This window comes from Neomonachus schauinslandi, chromosome 14, assembly GCF_002201575.2.
Source record: "Neomonachus schauinslandi chromosome 14, ASM220157v2, whole genome shotgun sequence".
Taxonomy (NCBI): Eukaryota; Metazoa; Chordata; class Mammalia; order Carnivora; family Phocidae; genus Neomonachus; species Neomonachus schauinslandi.
Genome location: NC_058416.1, coordinates 20,713,564 through 20,733,099, shown reverse-complemented (window position 1 = coordinate 20,733,099; position 19,536 = coordinate 20,713,564). Strand labels below are relative to the sequence as shown.

General features: G+C 36.2%; 1 protein-coding gene across 1 annotated transcript in view; it reads right to left on the bottom strand.

Moving 5' to 3' along the window:
* Positions 1 to 19,536, bottom strand: part of MBD2 (methyl-CpG binding domain protein 2) — a 65,541-nt gene that overhangs the window by 21,609 nt on the left and 24,396 nt on the right. Inside the window, exon 4 of the mRNA XM_044921321.1 lies at positions 10,813 to 10,950. Coding sequence (XP_044777256.1) covers positions 10,813 to 10,950 — 138 coding nt within the window. The remainder of the gene's footprint in view (positions 1 to 10,812; positions 10,951 to 19,536) is intronic.

The following is a 19,536-nucleotide window of genomic DNA, read 5'->3' as shown; positions in this document are numbered from 1 at the left end:
GAGGCTCACTGACTACTTTTTTTTTTTTTTAAAGATTTTTTATTTATTTATTTGACAGAGAGAGACATAGCGAGAGCAGGAACACAAGCAGGGGGAGTGGGAGAGGGAGAAGCAGGCTTCCTGCTGAGCAGGGAGCCCGATGTGGGACTCGATCCCAGGACCCTGGGATCATGACCTGAGCCGAAGGCAGACGCTTAACGACTGAGCCACCCAGGCGCCCTCACTGACTACTTTTAATAAGTGAATTTAGGAAGATAAATGAGTACAATCTACAAAATCAACTTATTTCTACATATTAGCAACAGACGAAAACAAGAAAAAATTTAATGTAATCACTTAGAGTAGCATCAAAATACATCAAATATCTAGAAATCAATTAAAGATATATAATATCATTAGGCTGAAAACTATAATTTTAATATAATTTTGTTTTAATGGAGAGATATATAAGATTTGTGAATTGTAAGACTTAACATTGTAAAAATGATAATTCTCCCCCAAATTGTCCTATAGATTACAATCCTAGCAGGTTTTGGAGAAGAGTGGACAAGGTGAGTCCAAAATTTATGTGGAACTGCAAACAGCCAAAACTAACCAAGATAATCCTGAACCAAGAATAACAAAGCTGGAAACGTATACTACCAGATATCAAGACTTTTTATAAAACTATAGTAATGAAGGCAGTGAGGTATTAGGAAAGAAAAGACAAACAGACCAATGAAATAGACCTGAGTGTAGAAACTGATTCACATGTACAAATAGACCAAAAATAGAACTGGGAGCCCAAAATCTGACCTTCCCAAGACTTCCACCCTTTCGTATTTCATTCATGACATACATGACTGCAGAGCAATGACAAAGAACGCTCTTTTCAGCAAATGATGCTGGGCCAAACCTGATTGTGTGCAGGAGGAATGAAGTTATTTCTAATGTGCAGGTTCTCAAAAACTGTACTTCCCACTCTATTTTATGAGAAAGGTACTGGAGGATTAGCTACAATTCAAGGTGTATACTGAGCCAGAGGAAGACAGAAATCCAGGGAAGTCCAGGGCAGAAATACAGCACAGGAAGTCCCTAGAGCCACAACTACCCAGTAGGACTAGAGAACGAATCCAGCCCAAGGGGAGTAGAGGGGACTCCAGGAAAACACAAGATGCAATCCCATGGATTTCAGCATAAGAAAAGTATTATCGATGGGCCTGAGGCAGAAATATTAAAGCATTAGGAAAGATTAACTATAATTATAAAGAAACCTAGCATACAATTGTTAAGGTTCACAACAACAACAACAACAACAAATTATGAAAGCCATTCTGATGATGATGATCCCTGCCCATGAATATTTTCAGTCATAATAATGTAAACCCTGACTATTTAACCAAAAACATGATACAATTATGTTGGGAACATGAGAGCAGAGAGAGAGAACTATGTACTCATCTACCATTGTGAGAAGTCAAGAAATAATGTCGAAGTCAAAAACTAACAAAAAATAGCAGAATAAGTATATTATTCAGAAACATAGAGGTAATTATAAAGGAAAACAGCCAGAATTAAGAATAAATCCTTCTGGAAATGAGACTAGAAGACATAAAAAGTAGGAAACTACTCTTTTGAAACAAAATTTTTAGTATTTTTTTCTCTATATTCCTATGTTACCTAAATATTAAAATTTTGAAAAATGTCATGGATCTCCCCACATGATACCTGAAATATTTTTAGATGGACTACAAAAACACATGATGATTAGAGGTTACTATGAATGAATAACCCATGGATTCTTTAATTAAAAAAAAAAAATTTACATCTAACCTCTCAGCTATAACTCTTACCTCCATAAAGACTGACAAATCTTCAAACCAGTTTTCTCGCCCAGGCTCTAACCCATCATCTTTTACTACCTGGAGATCCCATGATTGCTTTAAGGGTACAAATTTTCTAATACTCATATTCATATTTTATTATTAAAAAAAACTGAGCTACCCCTCAATATTTCCATATTCCTGTCAACGGCATCATTCTCCCAGTTACCTAAATTCTGAGACTCCTTCTCACAGGCATGCCTGACAAGTCAACAAATTTTGTCAACTACTTTATGACTAGCATGAAACAGATCTTATCATTTATGCCCTAATTTCCTATAGTTTCTTCAGTGTTCTCCTAGCCTTAAGTCATTCCTCATACTACATACAATAACCAGATTAAGACCTTTGTCTAGAATGTTCTCCCCATACTTCTCTGCTGTTGAAGACCATATATTCTCTCCTTTGCTTTTTTTTATTGCACTTATCATACCATGATAATTATGTATTTGTCTGTCTCTCTCCCTATTACAGCAGGAGATAAGATCCATGAGATCAGGAGCTGTTGTTTTGTTCACTGCAGTATCCCCACTACTTAGGTAAGTGCACAGGTTGAAGGCTCAGTTAAAGATTTTTTAATTTAAAAAGTTCATTAATTCATAATTCAACAAATACATATTAAGCACTGACATAATGGAGATACTGTGGATAAAGCAATGAATAACTAATACAGTTAGAGCAGAAAAGGAGAAGGGAGAGATGCTAAGGAGGATCTCTAAATCCGGACTTGATAAATCAGAGGTTTTCTGAACAGGTAAAGTGATATCTAAGTTCAGACTTGAGGGAGGAATAGAAAATAGGTAATTAAATATAGGAAAGAAAACAGCATGAAATATGACCAGGGAATGCAAGGGCGGGATGTGGGCAAGGAGTTGGGGGAGGGGATGAATAGCCATTCAAAACTCTGTAAAAAGTTTCATATGATTCGAGGGTAGAACAAGAAAAGAAAGTGAGGCCAAGGAGATAAGCAAAAGCCAAATTATAAAGTACTTTGGAAGTCACATCAGGTGTTTTGACTTTGTACGTCATATTTAGCGATTCTTTTCCCTAAAATTTAACAGGAATCATTGAAAGGTTTTCAGAAGAATGGCACTATCAGATCTTCATGTCAGATGGAGCTTCTGAATGCAATATGAAGAATGAATTGAAGAGAATAAAACAAGAAGCAGAGAGATGAGATGAAATGACATTTACCTGATTTAGAGATGAAGCAAGGGAGTATTTATGGAGACAAAGTCAATGGGACTTGCTGGCTAATTAGATGTGTGAGGTAAACAATGGAAGAGTCTAGGATGATGCTCAGGGTTCTGGCTTAGAAGCCAGGTAGACAGTGGTACTTTCACAGAGATAAAGCACATAGAAGGAAGGGCCGGTTTGATAGGATGATTGAGATTATAAGATGAATTAGAAGTGCTGGTAAGACTTCCAAGCAAACAATGTTAGTAAGTGGATTGATAGCTCAGGATAAAGACGTAAATTTGACAATCATTAACATATAGATGATAACTGAAGCCATGAGAATGAATGAAATCATCCATGCAGGCTTTACATAGAAGAGAATGCACAGTATTCCCTGGGAAACCCCATGATTTTAAAAGATGGATAGAGAAAAAGAAACCTAAGAAGGGGAATGAGAAAAAACAAGAAAGGAAGAAAACCAAGAGTACAGTGTCAGAGATAAAAGAGTATTTCAAAAGCTAGGGGTAGTCACAGTGCCTAATGCTAAAGCAGATCAAGTAGTGCAATTTAAGGACTGAAATTTGTCCATCCAATTTAATAGGGATCATCAGCAATCTCGATGAGAGCCATAAATGGCTGAGCAGGAACAAAAGTGGTATTTCAGAGATATAAAAACTAAGAGATAAGGTAGATATTAAATACACACAATTCCAAGAAGTTTGACTGTAAAAGGAAGAGAAAGAAAACAAATCTTAAAAAGGACACAGAGTAAAATGAATACTTTTTTTAAGATAGGGGAGATTTGTGTATATTTAAAAGCTTTGGGAAAGAAGCCATTTAGAGAGAAGTCGACAGTGAAATGTAGTGAACATAATCCATTGAGTGAGATCTCTGAGAAGGTAGGAGGGAATGCATTTGGGGAGCACAGATGTTGGAATTAGCTTTAGGCCATAAGAAGATATGTTTACATTCAGTTCAGAGGGGTAATAAAAAAGCTACTCCCTTATTCAAAATCCTCTAAACATTTCTCATTTGCAAAGTTAAACACAAATGCTTTAGTTTGTTCAACTACATGAGTATTCAAATAAATGCAAATTTACAATGAAACACCATTTTTATATATTGAGTTACCAACAAGAAAAAGTACTGATAATACTCAATGGCAATGAAGGTAAGCTAAAACTGGAATGCACATAACTTATACACAGACTTTTAAATTGGTGCAACCCTTTGGCAATCAATTTGCCAGTATGTATCAGAAATCATATATACTCACACTAATGGTATTTCTGGGAATCTAGTCATGAAACAATGTAAAATATAGGAAAGAACTTATATATATAAAGATACTGGAGTACTCCCTATAATAGTGAAAAATTGGGAATAACACTATGGAAATGGTCAAGTAAATCATATGCTAGCATAACACACAGTTGTTGGAGCAATATAAATTAATTATAAAATCATAGCACATAAATTATATAAAACATGGATAACATGTATATAATATAATGGTATGTATACATCTTAAAGTATGTATATATATGTATATATACTATGATCATCAAAAGATGATCAAAGATACTATCAAAAGATGCATTAAAACACTGAAAGAATAGGGGCGCCTGGGTGGCTCAGTCAGTTGGGCATCTGCCCTCAGCTCTGGTCATGATCCCAGGGTCCTGGGATCAAGCCGTGCATCAAGCTCCCTGCTCAGTGCGGAATCTGCTTCTCCCTCTCCCTTCCTCCCACTCATGCTCTCTCTAATAAATAAAATATTTTTTAAAAATATTTTTTAAAAATATTGAAAGAATATTTAAAAATGCTAAAATACTATTGTAATTGCATTATAAAAAAGGAATGATGAGAAATTTTTTCTTTTGTCTATCCCAAATTTCTTTCTTTTATAAATATAGCAAATAATAACATGTTTAAAATTGTAAAGATTGACATTTAAGGAAACCCATTACAACATTCTCAACTCCCACTACTTCCCATGAAAACCCTGATATCCAAACAACTTATCTTCTCATTCCTTGCCCATTCCCATTATAAGAGCTTTGTTAACACTATTCTCCCTAATTGGAATGTCCTCGCCCTCCCATCTGCTTTTCTAAATCCCACTCAATCTGCAAAGTCCAGCATATGTCCTGTATCTTTTCCAAAGATTTCCCCAACCCTCCTAGCCACAGGAAAATCACCCTTCTGAACACCTATAGCACGTGTCTGTACTATTCATTTGACCCTTTGTACATCTCTCCTACATCACCCAGAATAATGCTTTTAAGTAGTACAGGACAACATGTCATCTATATTCTCTGCCCAGGTAGCCAATTTTTCTATCTAGAGAAAAGGAATATAGTATCTTCCATGGAACTCTGTGCTTTAGCTTGTCTATTTCTCAATCATAAAAACATTAATATAAGACTATACTAGAAGTAACCTTCTGAGGTTAGGAAGAAGTAAATGTTATTAGAATGTCTAGAATGAAGAGTAATTTTATGGGTTACAATAACTAAATACTGAAATATTTTACAAACTTTTAACATGCAATGTCTTTAGAGTGCGCATATTTTTAAAATTTAACTTCATCTTAAAAGTTTCTTCTAACATATTTAAAAATATTCACTCTTGGTTTACTATAAAAAAGACAAGGGATATTAAGTGCTAGCAGGGATGTGGAGAAAAGGGAACCCTCGTGCACTGTTGGTAGGAATGTAAATTGGTACAGCTGCTACGGAAAACAGTGTGGGGGTTTCTCAAGAAATTAAAAGTAGAACTCTCATTTGATCCAGCAATCCCACTTCTGAGTACATATCCAAAGGAAATGAAATTACTGCCTTGAAGAGGTGTCTACAACACCGTGTCATAGTAATATTATTCACAATAGCCAAGACATGGAAACAACCTAAGTGTCCAACAACAGATGAATGGTTAAAGAAATATTATCAGCCATAAAAAGGAAGGAAATCCTGCCATTTATAACAACATGGATGAACCCTGAGGCATTATGCTAAGTGAAATAAGTCAGAGGGGAAAAGTACAAATACTATATGATCTTACTTACATGTGGAATCTAAAAAAGCTGACCTCATAGAAACAAAGAGAAGACTCATGGTGGCCAGGGGTGGGGGTGGATGGAGAGGTGAGGTCAAAGGGTATAAACTTCCAGTCATAAGATGAATAAGTTCTGGGTACCTAATGTACAGCATAGTGAATGTAGATAACAATACTGTATTGTATACTTGAAAGTTGCTAAGAGAGATCTTTTTTTTTTTTTTTAAGATTTTATTTGACAGAGAGAGACACAGCAAGAGAGGGAACACAAGCAGGGGGAGTGGGAGAGGGAGAAGCAGGCTCCCGGCGGAGCAGGGAGCCGGATGCGGGGCTCGATCCCAGGACCCTGGGATCATGACCTGAGCTGAAGGCAGACGCTTAACGACTGAGCCACCCAGGCGCCCCAACTAAGAGAGATCTTAACTATTCTCACCACCACAACAAAAAAATGGCAATTGTGTGAAGTGATGGCCGTGTTACCTAACCTTATTGCGGTTATCATTTTGCAACGTATATGTGTATCAAATCATCATCACATTGTAGACCTCCAACTTACACGTTATATGTCAATTATAACTCAGTAAAGCTGGGAAAAAATCATTCTAAAAAAAAAAAGGCTGACTTTTTGAAGAGAGTAAAGTTTCTTTTTTTTTTTTAAAGATTTTATTTATTTATTTGAGAGAGAATGAGAGACAGAGAGCACGAGAGGGAAGAGGGCAGAAGGAGAAGCAGACCCCCTGCCGAGCAGGGAGCCCGATGCGGGACTCGATCCAGGGACTCCAGGATCATGACCTGAGCCGAAGGCAGTCGCTTAACCAACTTAGCCACCCAGGCACCCGAGAGTAAAGTTTCTTATCTTTTGAGAGAAGAATTAGCAAATACAAGGGAAAAATCCAGGATCAAATAGAACAGTTAAATCCATTTTGCTGATTTTTAAATATTTTTTAGTTAAAAAAAAGTGAATATTCTGTAAGATATGTAATTAATATTCAAAGACTATCAAAAACACCCATAGCCTATAAGCATCATATAATATAATAATTAAAAGGAAGAAATAGTGGTTCAACGATGAAGTTTCTTTTGAGTTGAGGATAAAAGAAAAAGCAAGAGACCAGAAAGTGTCAAAGATGACGGCATCAGAGAGATAAGAAGCAGAAACGTGAGTTCTTCATATATTGAAGGAAGAAAGCTGGGAAAGACACCCTTAACAGCAAAATCATAATTCAATTAGGTTAAAAAGATTTCGGACATGTTTTACACATCTGACCAAAAAAGGACATTTCAATGATCTTACTGTTTGAAGATTTTTTTTTTTTTAAGATTTTATTTATTTATTTGACAGAGAGAGAGAGACAGCCAGAGAGGGAACACAAGCAGGGGGAGTGGGAGAGGGAGAAGCAGGCTTCCCACTGAGCAGGGAGCCCGATGCGGGGCTCCATCCCAGGACCCTGGGACCATGACCTGAGCCGAAGGCAGACGCTTAACGACTGAGCCACCCAGGCGCCCCTGATCTTACTGTTTGGGCTAATAGTCTTATAGTTGGTAGATTACCCTTCACCCTACTCCAGATTTCTTTTTTAATCTAATGAAAAGACAAGGACTTATCAAATATGCTGATAGTATATATATAAATATCTAGCTATTCACCCTGTCATAACCAGGTTTTACAAATTCCATCTCTACCATATAGTTTTAATTACAGGCAGAAATCACTGCTGAATTCTGTTTAATGCATTTTTGTTTACCTGCCCTAATCTGCCATTTTAAAGCTAAGGCAGTTTCAAGGAATCAATAAATTAGAAATTTATAATTCACATATTTTACAGAATTCAAATCAGACTGCCACATAATGACACAGGCATAGGATGTTTGTTATATAAGACAGAATTATTAATTTCTATGATTGCTTCATATCTAAATTAATCGCTTCAACCTATTCAAGGTGGAACCTAGTTAAGATCCAAAAATCTAATCCTAGTTCTAGGTCTCAAAATTCAACCCTCTAAAAAGAATTACAATACCAGTAGCTTGAATACCTTATTAAAAGACTGTGACATGGTTAAGGAATAAAAACATTTATATCCACAGGAACCTCAAAAATAGAAAGCTCTTTGTCTATTTTTTTTACTGGATGATCAAAATAACTTCTCCAAATGGACTATCTGGCAATTTATACTGCCAATCTGGTTCAACGAGGCTGTGGAAAAGCACAGTTGGAAGAATTATTTTTGCCTATATATATATATATATATATATATATTTTTTTTTTTTGGTCAACTATCTCCTCAACAAAAAGAGCTGATTAGCACATATATGACATATGTATGTCAAAATATAATTTAAATCAACACCTTTCCTTTACTTAAAAACCCGGATTTATACTGCAATAGTCAGAATGACATTATGGTTTTCAAAACATTAATATAAAAGTTGTCTCTGCTATTTTCCTAGAGTTGCCCAATGCCCTGTCCTTTATTCTGAAATCCTATTAGTGAGACAGTAGTCAAATATTACCTCAATTCTTATGTTGAAGATAAAGACAGGGGAAAGACAACTGATGTCTTGGTATAATCAAAAATAGCAAAAACCATCAGGCGACATGAGGATAAAGGGAAAAACAGTTCAAACTTTTGGCGAAGTAACCTCCTAAATAATTTTAACACTTCCTGTCTGTGCAAGCTAAAAGGAAGATAAAACCCTCAAAAGATCTGGGTTAAAATGACATAAGATTTGGTGGGGGCGGGCGGGGAGGGGTAGATGGGATTTAGCTTTTTTTGTCATATTCTTTTCATTTGAAAACAATGTCATAAACTTTAATAAAAGAAGGAAAATGTAAAACTACCCAATGTATCAGTGAATAAGGAGCAACGGATCTGACTAGTTCAGCTTTAAAAATCTGCATTACCAGTGTCTCTACAGCCAGGTAAAGATCCGGTAAATACAATTACTACAGTTGTTCAAATCTGTGACTGAACTTAGGTACAGAAAACAATTAAACTACTGTTTAAATCACCATAATTTGCTACTCAATTGATCTGTAAAATATTTGGGTTTATAGAGTATATTGAGAATGATTTGACAAAGAAAAGATGAGGATAAAATCCACCTACTACCGATTCTCAGTAAGACAACTCAAATTTCCGATATGGAACTATTATTATTAGTTATTCCACTTTCTTTATCTTTTGGGCTTTTTGAAGCAAACTGTCTTACCCAATTACACACTTTGAAAAATTTCAAATGATAAAAAATCTTTACAAGGAAACGATTTAAAAATCACCAAAAAGCAAAAGGACAAGATGTTCAAGACTTTAGACAGTATCTAAGAAAGAATACAATCAGGGAATGGCTTTATCAAGGTGGGCAAAGTTCAGAATGGCAGAATTCCTTCCCTGTTGTCATGACTATATTAAAACTACTGGTGGTTTGGTGACTATCACCGTGTCCAGTAGTAAAACAGAAGGGAAAAGCCTGGTACAGAACGCTGAATGGCCCAAAGAAAACCTAAGTGGTGACAAGAGCCTAAAGGCACATGCAGGTACGCATCTTTTATATTGGATGTGATACACTTACATGGCCCCTGTTGAATCTCTTGGGGACCAACAGTAAAGCAAGTTTAGAACTTCAAATCTTGAGACATCTATAGCAAGATGCTGATCCAATGTGGCTCCAAATATCTTCTGTTTTCCTGGCTCACCTGAAGAGGAAAAAACACTACAGAGGATGTGGGAACTGAATTTCTTTATGTAGTTTCTTCTAGAGCAACTGTCTGAAAGTTTTGGCCCAATCCTTTATGAAGTCTGGAGATGAGACACTTGAGGGACTAGTGAAAAACAAAATTCAAATGAAAAGGTGGAGTGAGGCATCTAAACGGGGGAATATGAGAGCAAAAGATAATCGTCGTAGGTAAATCAGCATTTCTAATCTGTAAGTGGGAGGAGGCAGAGAAAGGAGAGAAAAAATATGCACAGATGTTTCTCCCTCCACTCCCTCACCCTAATTGCTACTAAAAATTCCTGAAGTACCTAAACTTTTTGACCACAATTAGGGAGTGAATAAACAAGGTTATTTGGAAAGGTAAGCATTTTGTCAAGTCTCCCTCCCCGGGCTATGTGACATTATTAAGCAGCAGGGAGGCCTCTCAGATAACACTTTTTTCTAAGAACAGATTCTGGTGCAATACAGCTTGAAGCAATAAAGAAAGAGAAATATAAACTCAATTTCTGCAAAAATGGAAGTCACAGGACAATATACCATATTGACAAAGTTTATTTAATTCTGTTTTTCAAAAGGGGAGGGACAGCTTTCATATAATAAGAAATCAGAACAAAAAGTAGTTTCTATATAATAGAAAATATTTTTAAACTAAGCAACATAAACTGCATGCTTCGTCCCCTTGGGAAATATTATCCCCTGGAAAGATAATCTTTAAAAAAAAAACTAAGATTAGCAGAAACAAATCTGATGTACATTACCACACAAAAACATAAAAATGTAGTCCATATTAATTTAGATTCATTTTTAATTAACTTTTTTCCTAAAACATTTTACTAAATAGTATATTATTATTCTCCAGCATTCATGCAATAGCCTAGGACATAAAACAGTTTTCTTTCCAAATATTTTCCATTTTAACCAGTTTACTTGAACTATGTCTGGTAAAAATACCAGAATTTTCTGACAAATAAGATTGGAGAACCAATTAGATCCTTACCTGACGTGGCTGCTCATTCATTCTTTGTGGGTCTGATTTCACTTTATTACTAGGATGATTTGTGACTTTGGTTACTGGTTGTTTGAAAATCGATGCAGTTTGTCTAATTGGCAATGTTGTATTCAAGTCTGGTTTACCCTGTGGATATAAGCATGTTTTCATTAGTAAATATTACATATAAATATAATTTGATGAATTAATTCATTATCCATTACTTTTAAGTTTTTACTTAAATTCCAGTTAGTTAACATACGGTGTAATATTAGTTTCAGGTGTACAATATAGTGATTCAACACTTCCATACATCACCCAGTGCTCATCACAAGTGCCCTCCTTGATCCCCATAACCTATTTCCCCCATCCCCCCACCGATTTCCCCTCTGGTAACCATCAGTTCTCTATAATTAAGAGTCTGTTTCTTGGTTTGTCTCTTTTTTTTTTTCCCTTTGCTTGTTTGTTTGTTTGTTTTTTTTAAGTTTATTTACTTATTTAAGTAATCTCTACAACCAGTGTGGGGCTCAAACTCAGGACTGAGATCGAGTCACATGCTCCTCTGACTGAGCCAGCCAGGCACCCCTGCTCTGTTTCTTAAATTCCACATATGAGTGAAATCATATGGATGGAGCTAGAGATTATTATGCTAAGCAAAATAAGTCAGTCAGAGAAAGACAAATACCATTATCCATTACTTTAAATCAGATTATTACAAACTTCTCAATCTCAGCATTGTAAATACTCTAAAGCACATCTTTAGCACATCATTATGCGAGACATACGTGAAGTTTTCTCATTTAAAAGCTTTCCGTGTACTTTAAAATGTAAGAAAATTATCTACATGAAATTCATAATTAATTTGATTAGCATGATACTCGGGACTGTTAAATGAACAAATGTATTTATGGGTAACACAAAAAGAGTTTTCAGAACAACAATCAGGATAGCAATCATCTCAACACTGGAGAATGGAGGAAAATAATGGCACACTTGGCCATTAAAATGTTAACAAACTGGTCAGCTATTAGGAGGCCAGGCTTAAATTTCACTCCCATATAAAAAGACAATTAGAAATGAAAGTTCTAATTCTAGCAAACAGAACTCAATTTAGCAAACTTATCTAATTTTAATCAACCCGTAAATAAAATCTAAGGTGTGTTCTATGAAGTTAAAATGTGGCAGAGTTGCTGTTAAGTTCATTTGCAATGAATGCTCTAACAGCCATGGGGGGGGTGGACAGGCAGAGGGGGCAAGGAAGGAAAAAAAAAGAAAAAGAACGAAACGTGATTTAATCATTGTGTATTCTGATTATGGCAAAAAAATACATATATATAAAAGGTCATCTGTATCTGAAAACAATATACGTCCGATATTTTTGATTACTTGATAAATCTACAGGATATTCAATGAACTTTTGTCAACTACCCTCAGATAAAAACTGCTATCGGGCGCCTGGGTGGCTCAGTTGGTTAAGCGACTGCCTTCAGCTCAGGTCATGATCCCGGAGTCCTGGGATCGAGTCCCACATCGGGCTCCCGGCTGAGCGGGGAGCCTGCTTCTCCCTCAGACCCTCTCCCCTCTCATGCTATTTCTCTCTCTCTTTCTCTCAAATAAATAAATAAAATCTTTAAAAAAAAAAAAAAAACAAAAAACAACTGCTATCAACTTCCAGACTCCAAAACAATGGTTCTCAAATTTCAGCACACATCAGAACCACCCAGAGGGTTTATTAAAACACAGATTCCTGGGCCTCCCTCCTAGAGATTCTGATTCAGTAGAGATGAGGCGGGGCCTGGGAACTTGCATTTCTATCAAGGTCTCAGGTGATGCTGATGCTGCTGATCCAGGGACCACTTGGAGAACCACTACTCTAAAACAAAGATTGCAAATTGGTGGCAGGAGAACCAAGTTTAATCCACAGATGTATTTTGTTCAGTTTTTAGTGTCTAATAAAATGAATGAACATCCACAAATCTGGAGATTTCACATAAAATCCAGATTCTAGCTTCTCTTAAAAATTCAAAGATCTAGAAATCCTGGACTTGATTTGGCCACAACAGGCCATAATTAATTAGTAATGGCTGCTCACAAGAGGTGTCAAGGGTTCTCTTTTAGCAAAATTCCTCAACAACTCATGTTTGCATTACCTGTCTGAGCCCTAGGTATTGAGTTTGTGACCTCTTCTCAAAGAATGTTACCAATGTCTAGAAAGGTAAGCATCAGAATAAATTAAACTGAAAATTAGCACAATTATGGTATTACTTGGATCCTCTACTAAATGTCTCCATCACCATCCTCTCCACACACCCCCTTCCCCCCATTCCTTCTTCTCTGTGTGTATTGGGCATGCTTGTCGTTCCTCTATCTCACTCAGTTTCTTCCAATGTATGTGCTTAACTTTAGGAGATACAGTCATCTTTTTTTATTATTATTATTATTTTTTTTTAGTAATCTCTACACCCAACATGGGGCCTCAAACTCACAACCCTGAGATGAATTGCCTGCTCTTCCGACTGAGTTGGCCAGGCGCCCCAAGATATATTCATCTTAATTAAGACTAACAATATCTCTTAGGTATTTAGCTTCCTTATTTTTATAGATTTTCAAAAAATTATTTAGAAGTGAGCAAATTTGACTGGCAGGCTGCAAAATAACCACTCAGAATGCCATCTTTAAAAGTGTGAAGGCTGGGAATGTGTTTTTAAAAGTTCTCCTGGATGGGGCACCTAGCTGGCTCAGTCAGTTAAGCATCAACTCTTGATTTCGGCTCAGGTCATCATCTCAGGGTCCTGGGATTGAGCCCCACATGGGGAAGTCTGCTTCTCTGCTTCTCTCCCTTTGCCCCTCTCCCCACTCATGTGCGCACACACAGGTGTGTGCTCTCTCTCTCAAATGAATAAATGAATTAAAAAAAAAAGCTCTCCTGGTAATTCTGTGATGCAAAGGTTTGCATACCTCTGATTTATGATATCTAGAGAATTCTGAGGCCCTAAGTGAAGCTACCCAAACTCTAAAATAGTGAATATTCAATCCTAAAGCTTACAGAGAACTTTTCCTGTCATTGGTTATAATTAGAATATATCACTAAATAATACCTTGTTTGGTTTTTAATGTTTTCATTCCTTATTAAAGAACAATATACTCTGGGGCGCCTGGGTGGCCCAGTCGTTAAGCGTCTGCCTTTGGCTCAGGTCATGATCCCGGGGTCCTGGGATCGAGCCCCACATGGGGCTCCCTGCTCAGCAGGGAGTCTGCTTCTCCCTCTCCCTCTGCTGCTCTCTTTGTCCAATAAATAAATAAAATCTTAAAAAAAAAAAAGAACAATATACTCTGCTGGTATTAGAACAAGACGGCATCAGGGGACACAGTATATTGCAACTATTGGTATGAGCAAACAGTGGTGACTCTTAAGATTCTCGTTGTTACAAAGGATGACTAGAGGGGCTATTCTAAATGAATCCTGAATCCAAAAAGACTGGAAGGAAGTATGAAACATAGAAAATTATTGGAGCTACAATGGTAAGATTGTTATTTTTTTTTCATTAACTTATGTTTTTGGTGCACTAAATAAAAATTAGAAGAAAAAGCTGGCTTTTTCTTCCACTGTCTGATACACAATTCCACTGTCTGATAAAGAGTGCAGTCCTCAATGGAATGGAGTAAGAGATTACTCAAGAGGATGCTGTGTTACTTTTCTCTTGATCTTGATTTTTATTATGTTTTCTCCTTTTAACTGGCTTGAAAGCTCTGAAGACAAATTTTTTACTAATTAATTTTGTATTCCAAAACAGTGGCATGTGATCTGAAAAACTGGACTAACTGGTTTTCTCAGAAACTGTCACAGAAACACTAAATTTTATTACCACTCTCACCTGAGGAGTGCCAAAGAGTCACTGTTCATGTCCAGTTGTGTGTCAGGATCCTTCTAAATAACTACCAATCCGCCATAAACTTAGGAGTTATAAAGCAAACACTTTTTTAATGGGACAAAATTAAAGCTATTCTTATAGTTGTTTTTTTTTTTTAAGATTTTATTTATTTATTTGACAGAGAGAGACACAGCACGAGAGGGCACACAAGCAGGGGGAGTGGGAGAGGGGAGAAGCAGGCTTCCTGCTGAGCAGGGAGCCCGAAGATGATGATGATGATGATGCAGGGCTCCATCCCAGGACCCTGGGATGATGACCTGAGCCGAAGGCAGACGCTTAACGACTGAGCCACCCAGGCGCCCAAAGCTATTCTTATAGTTCTAATCTTCCCTTTCAGTATAAGAAAAACAGAAGTTTCTCATATCACAAAGTTAAAATAGCAAACACGCACATTCTAGTATTAGAAAGAAAAGTTTCCAACCTTGATAAATCTCGGTATATAGGGTAGCCCTCAAATCAAAATTTTATGTATTTTATATTAATGTGTATATTAGGCTGGAAGTACTCAAATAACTCAAATAATTTTTGAGACTCTATTCTATCCCCTTAGGGAGGAATACAAAAATAAATCTTTAAATTTTTAAAAAAAGTTTACTTCATCTCTTTCCAATACATATCTGAGGTGGATCTTTGTACACTCAGAAAAAATATACAATAAAAATTAATTTTTAAAAACAGAGAATCAGTGACAGGGGAAAACAAAATTCCTTTTGAAAAGATTAATAGTGATCAATACTAGTACTGAGCATCAAAAGTGGACCTGAAATTGTTAGGAGTCTGGGTGAAAAGAGAAACATTAAATCATATAGATACCAGGTCAGAAAGGAGGAAACATACCAATTAATAAGGAAAACAAAGCTGTCCTGGTATTAAATCTAGAAAAAATTAAAGTCACTAACATCAAACAAATACTAAGCAAATTTCAAATGCTTTTTCTTTTTCAGTGACCTTCCTTAAAAGCCAAGAACATAATATTTAAAGGAAACTTGGAGACGGTGATTCTTAAAGGAACTAAACACCAGTGTGGTCTAATTTTAATGTAGCCTTTCAGTTGACCTAACTTGACTAAGGCTAGAAAAGAGGATAATTAAAGCGGTGGATGAAGAGCATGTGTCATAAACCAGTGATTTTCAAACATTTCTACATTCCTACTGGCTAAAAAATATCGGAAAATACCTCACTTAAATTTCAAAGCTAACATCAAGACTATTTCAAACTTTAATGTAAGTAATTGCAAGGAATGCACTTACTACAGTATTTTAAATATTGACACTTTGATAATAAACGTACCATTTTAAGATGTATCTAACACAATCTAAATATACCTACCAACCACTTACACACGAATAAACTCTTCAATAGTTACATTTTATTTCACTCCTTTTTCTCTTTGAATAATTCCATTCCCAAAGTTATTTCCTATTTTAAACTTGAAAACTTTTCACTGATCATTTATGCATCATGAGATTATTTTTTTAAACTTTTTCTGATCATAAAGTACTTAGTGATTTTTTTAAAAAAATAAATTTCTGGTTTACTACATCAGTAGTATATAACTGCCCCAAACAGTAAATTACACATTAATAAGTGAAATAAAAATTAAGTATTTTTTTTAAATTTAAGATTAACTTCATGGGCTTGGTTGAGTATTACTAGCTGCTGCTAGAATGCGCCAACATTTAGTACCAATTCTGTTCCTATTCTTCATTTTTTAAAGATGGAACGCCAAGAAAACTTGGTCGCATAAATGAGTAAATAGAATGAGTTTTATTGTCCACCTTTGAACTTCTTTTGAGTTATATGTCAAAATACTGCATAGTGAACCATCAAAAATTTTTGATAATCAATGTCTACATTAAGTTCTCTATAAATTTCCGACAAAGAATTATACTGGCAGAAAGACAAGTTACCAAGTCATTCATTTTCTTGGCATCCAACACCAGTATTTCAAATTATTCCTTTACTAGAGATCAAACATTTTGCACCATGGTAATATGGCAGACAAGTAAAAAGTGTGCTCTTCTATAAAATGAGAGAAGGTAGACAACGAAAGGGCAACGGGAAAAAAAGAGCCTGTAACTCCATCTCAGGTGCATGCTCAGATCAACTGCAGGAAAGAGTATACACAGAAGGATACAGGAGCACTCTTTCAAAACCATCCCTGTTGTGTATACCACGTAAGCCTTCACACAGCATAGTTCGAACAGCAGGAATTTAATTTTTTATTCTAATATCACTTTTCCCAGCCTGGCTTTGAATTAAAGCTGAATGACAGTTCGGAATTGCACATATTCTTTTTTTTTTTTTTTTTTAAAGATTTTATTTATTTATTCATGAGAGACAGAGAGAGAGAAGCAGAGGGAGAAGCAGGCTCCCAAGGAGCAGGGAGCCCGATGTGGGACTCGATCCCAGGACCCTGGGATCATGACCTGAGCCGAAGGCAGACGCTTAACCATCTGAGCCACCCAGGTGCCCCTGTACATATTCTTTGACAAGAGCCAAAAGGACTCATTTTTATCTTTAATCCTGCAAATTTTGTACTTTATATTTTAAAAATTAGCCATGTTTAATTTTTAAAAAATATTTAAAAAGAGAGAGAGCGCACGTGAGCAGGGGGAGGGACAGAGGGAAAAGCAGACTCCCCACTGATCAGGGAGCCAGACGCAGGGCTTGACCCCAGGACCCTGGGATCATGACCTGAGCTGAAGGCAGATGCTTAACCAACTGAGCCACCAGGCACTCCAAGCCATGTTTGTTTTGAGGTAAAATGCTGCTCTACCTATCCAAAATGCTCAAATAAAACTGATACTTCCAAGTATCACTCAAGTATCATTTTAATTCTATGGCTTTCCATATCACCCCCAAGAGATATTCATGCCCCAGTTTGAAAAGCAAAGACTTTATTTTTCTAAGGTCACTTTTCTCATCTGTAAATGAGAATAACAATAACCACTCATACGATTCTTACGAAGATCAAACAAGATAATGCATGTATGATGCAGCTTTCATTCAGTCACTGAGCAAATCCTGAACAAATCTGCCTACTATGTGCAGGTACATGCTGGGTATATGGTCATCATCAAAACAAGAAAGTCCCTGCCTCAAAGCTTACATTCTGGGGGATGGAGGGAAGACAACAATTAACAAAATAGGCATGTATTTTATAATCATGTTGGCATGTAAATTCTGAATAGATAGCTATTTCTAAATATTATCAGCATTAACATGTTTTTGACCATGCTACTAAAATTTAGGAACTTAAACCTATTAAGCTTTTCCAGGAGGAAAGCGATCCCCTGGTTCACAAAGAGTGGAACCTGAGTGGTATCTTTAGACCAAACCAGTATTATCGTCAAAAAAAATAATTTCAGATTTGTTCCAGAATATGTACAGTAGCCTACAGTTAATGCCTTTTCACAAAATCAAAAACCAACAATGCAAAGCACTTTACAATCTTTCAGATTTTTTTAAAATTGAGATATAATTCACATACCATAAAATTCACCATTTTAAAGCATACAATTCAGTGTTTTTTTTAGTATATTCATAAAGTTGTGGAAACTCCGTAGCTTTTGCAAAAAGTAAAGAATATCTGGGACCTATGATTTTGTACTGAAAATCCACTTAGTGTAAAATCCCAAGTGAGGAACAAGATTTTTTTTTTTAAGACCATTGGGATATTTTTAAAAAATAGGTGGACAACACTTTGAGCTCATTAAAAAGCACTTGTAGTTAATTGAAGAGGTGGAACATTGAAATTCAACACTAAAAACAAGTTTTGAAGAGTTCTACTTGAAAAATAACTTCTTGCAGCTTTAGTGAATAGCAGATCATTAAAGGACTTAAGGCAAAAGATGGGAATGAGTTTCAACCCAATACTTACGAGCAGCTCTACTCAAACTAAGGCAGCTATTGTGTGAAACTCATTGTCTCCTTTACATCTGGGCTGATACTAGCTGTGTACACATCCTTGGGAGAATTGTGGCAATAGTCACACAAATTATTTTCTGCAGGGCTTAATTCTCTTGTTGACCAAGTCTACAATAACAGGGAACTTCCTTTGCTATATTCCCAGTCTGCAATAATGCCTAATTAGAGAATGTGCTAAAAAAATTTGTGGGATAAATGGATGCATAAAATGTCTATTATATATAAAATCTTCTGTTATGCAGACCTTACCCTTCAATATTCTCATTTTCTGCTTTAAACTTATAGGTGCTAAATAGGTGGAAAATACAATTCAATGCAGTCTACAATATCCATCTCAATTTTATTATGTGAAGAATAGAGTCTCATCTGTATTATCTGCCTTGAGATTATCAGTGTAAGAGAAATAGCCCCAAGACTTACTCCAACTATTACTACTTAACATATACCTATAGGTATCCGGCCAGTGTCTTCCTCTGAGTCACACAGACAGCCCACAGTCAGGACCATCTTTCAATTGTGTCCTCTGCTCTAACATTTATCAAAATTAGTATCACTGCACATCACATTCCTATCTCAGTAGTAACCAAATAGTCAAGTCCCTCTGATCATACATTATCACCCACCACTCATCCCCAGTCTGCACATCCACTCATCTACCCCACTGTTCAGTGGCTTTCAAACTTTTCTGACCCATCCCACCCCCAATCCTTATACTGTGCGCTCCTGAATGACCAACTAGGCTTTCCTACGTCCTCAGTATTTTCTCTAAACATTCTCTCCAGCTCCCGCACCTACTGACCTGGCCATCCCTTGAAGATACTATCTCCCCTCAGGTTCTCTCAAATGAAACTTTTCTCTTTCCCTCCCTCCC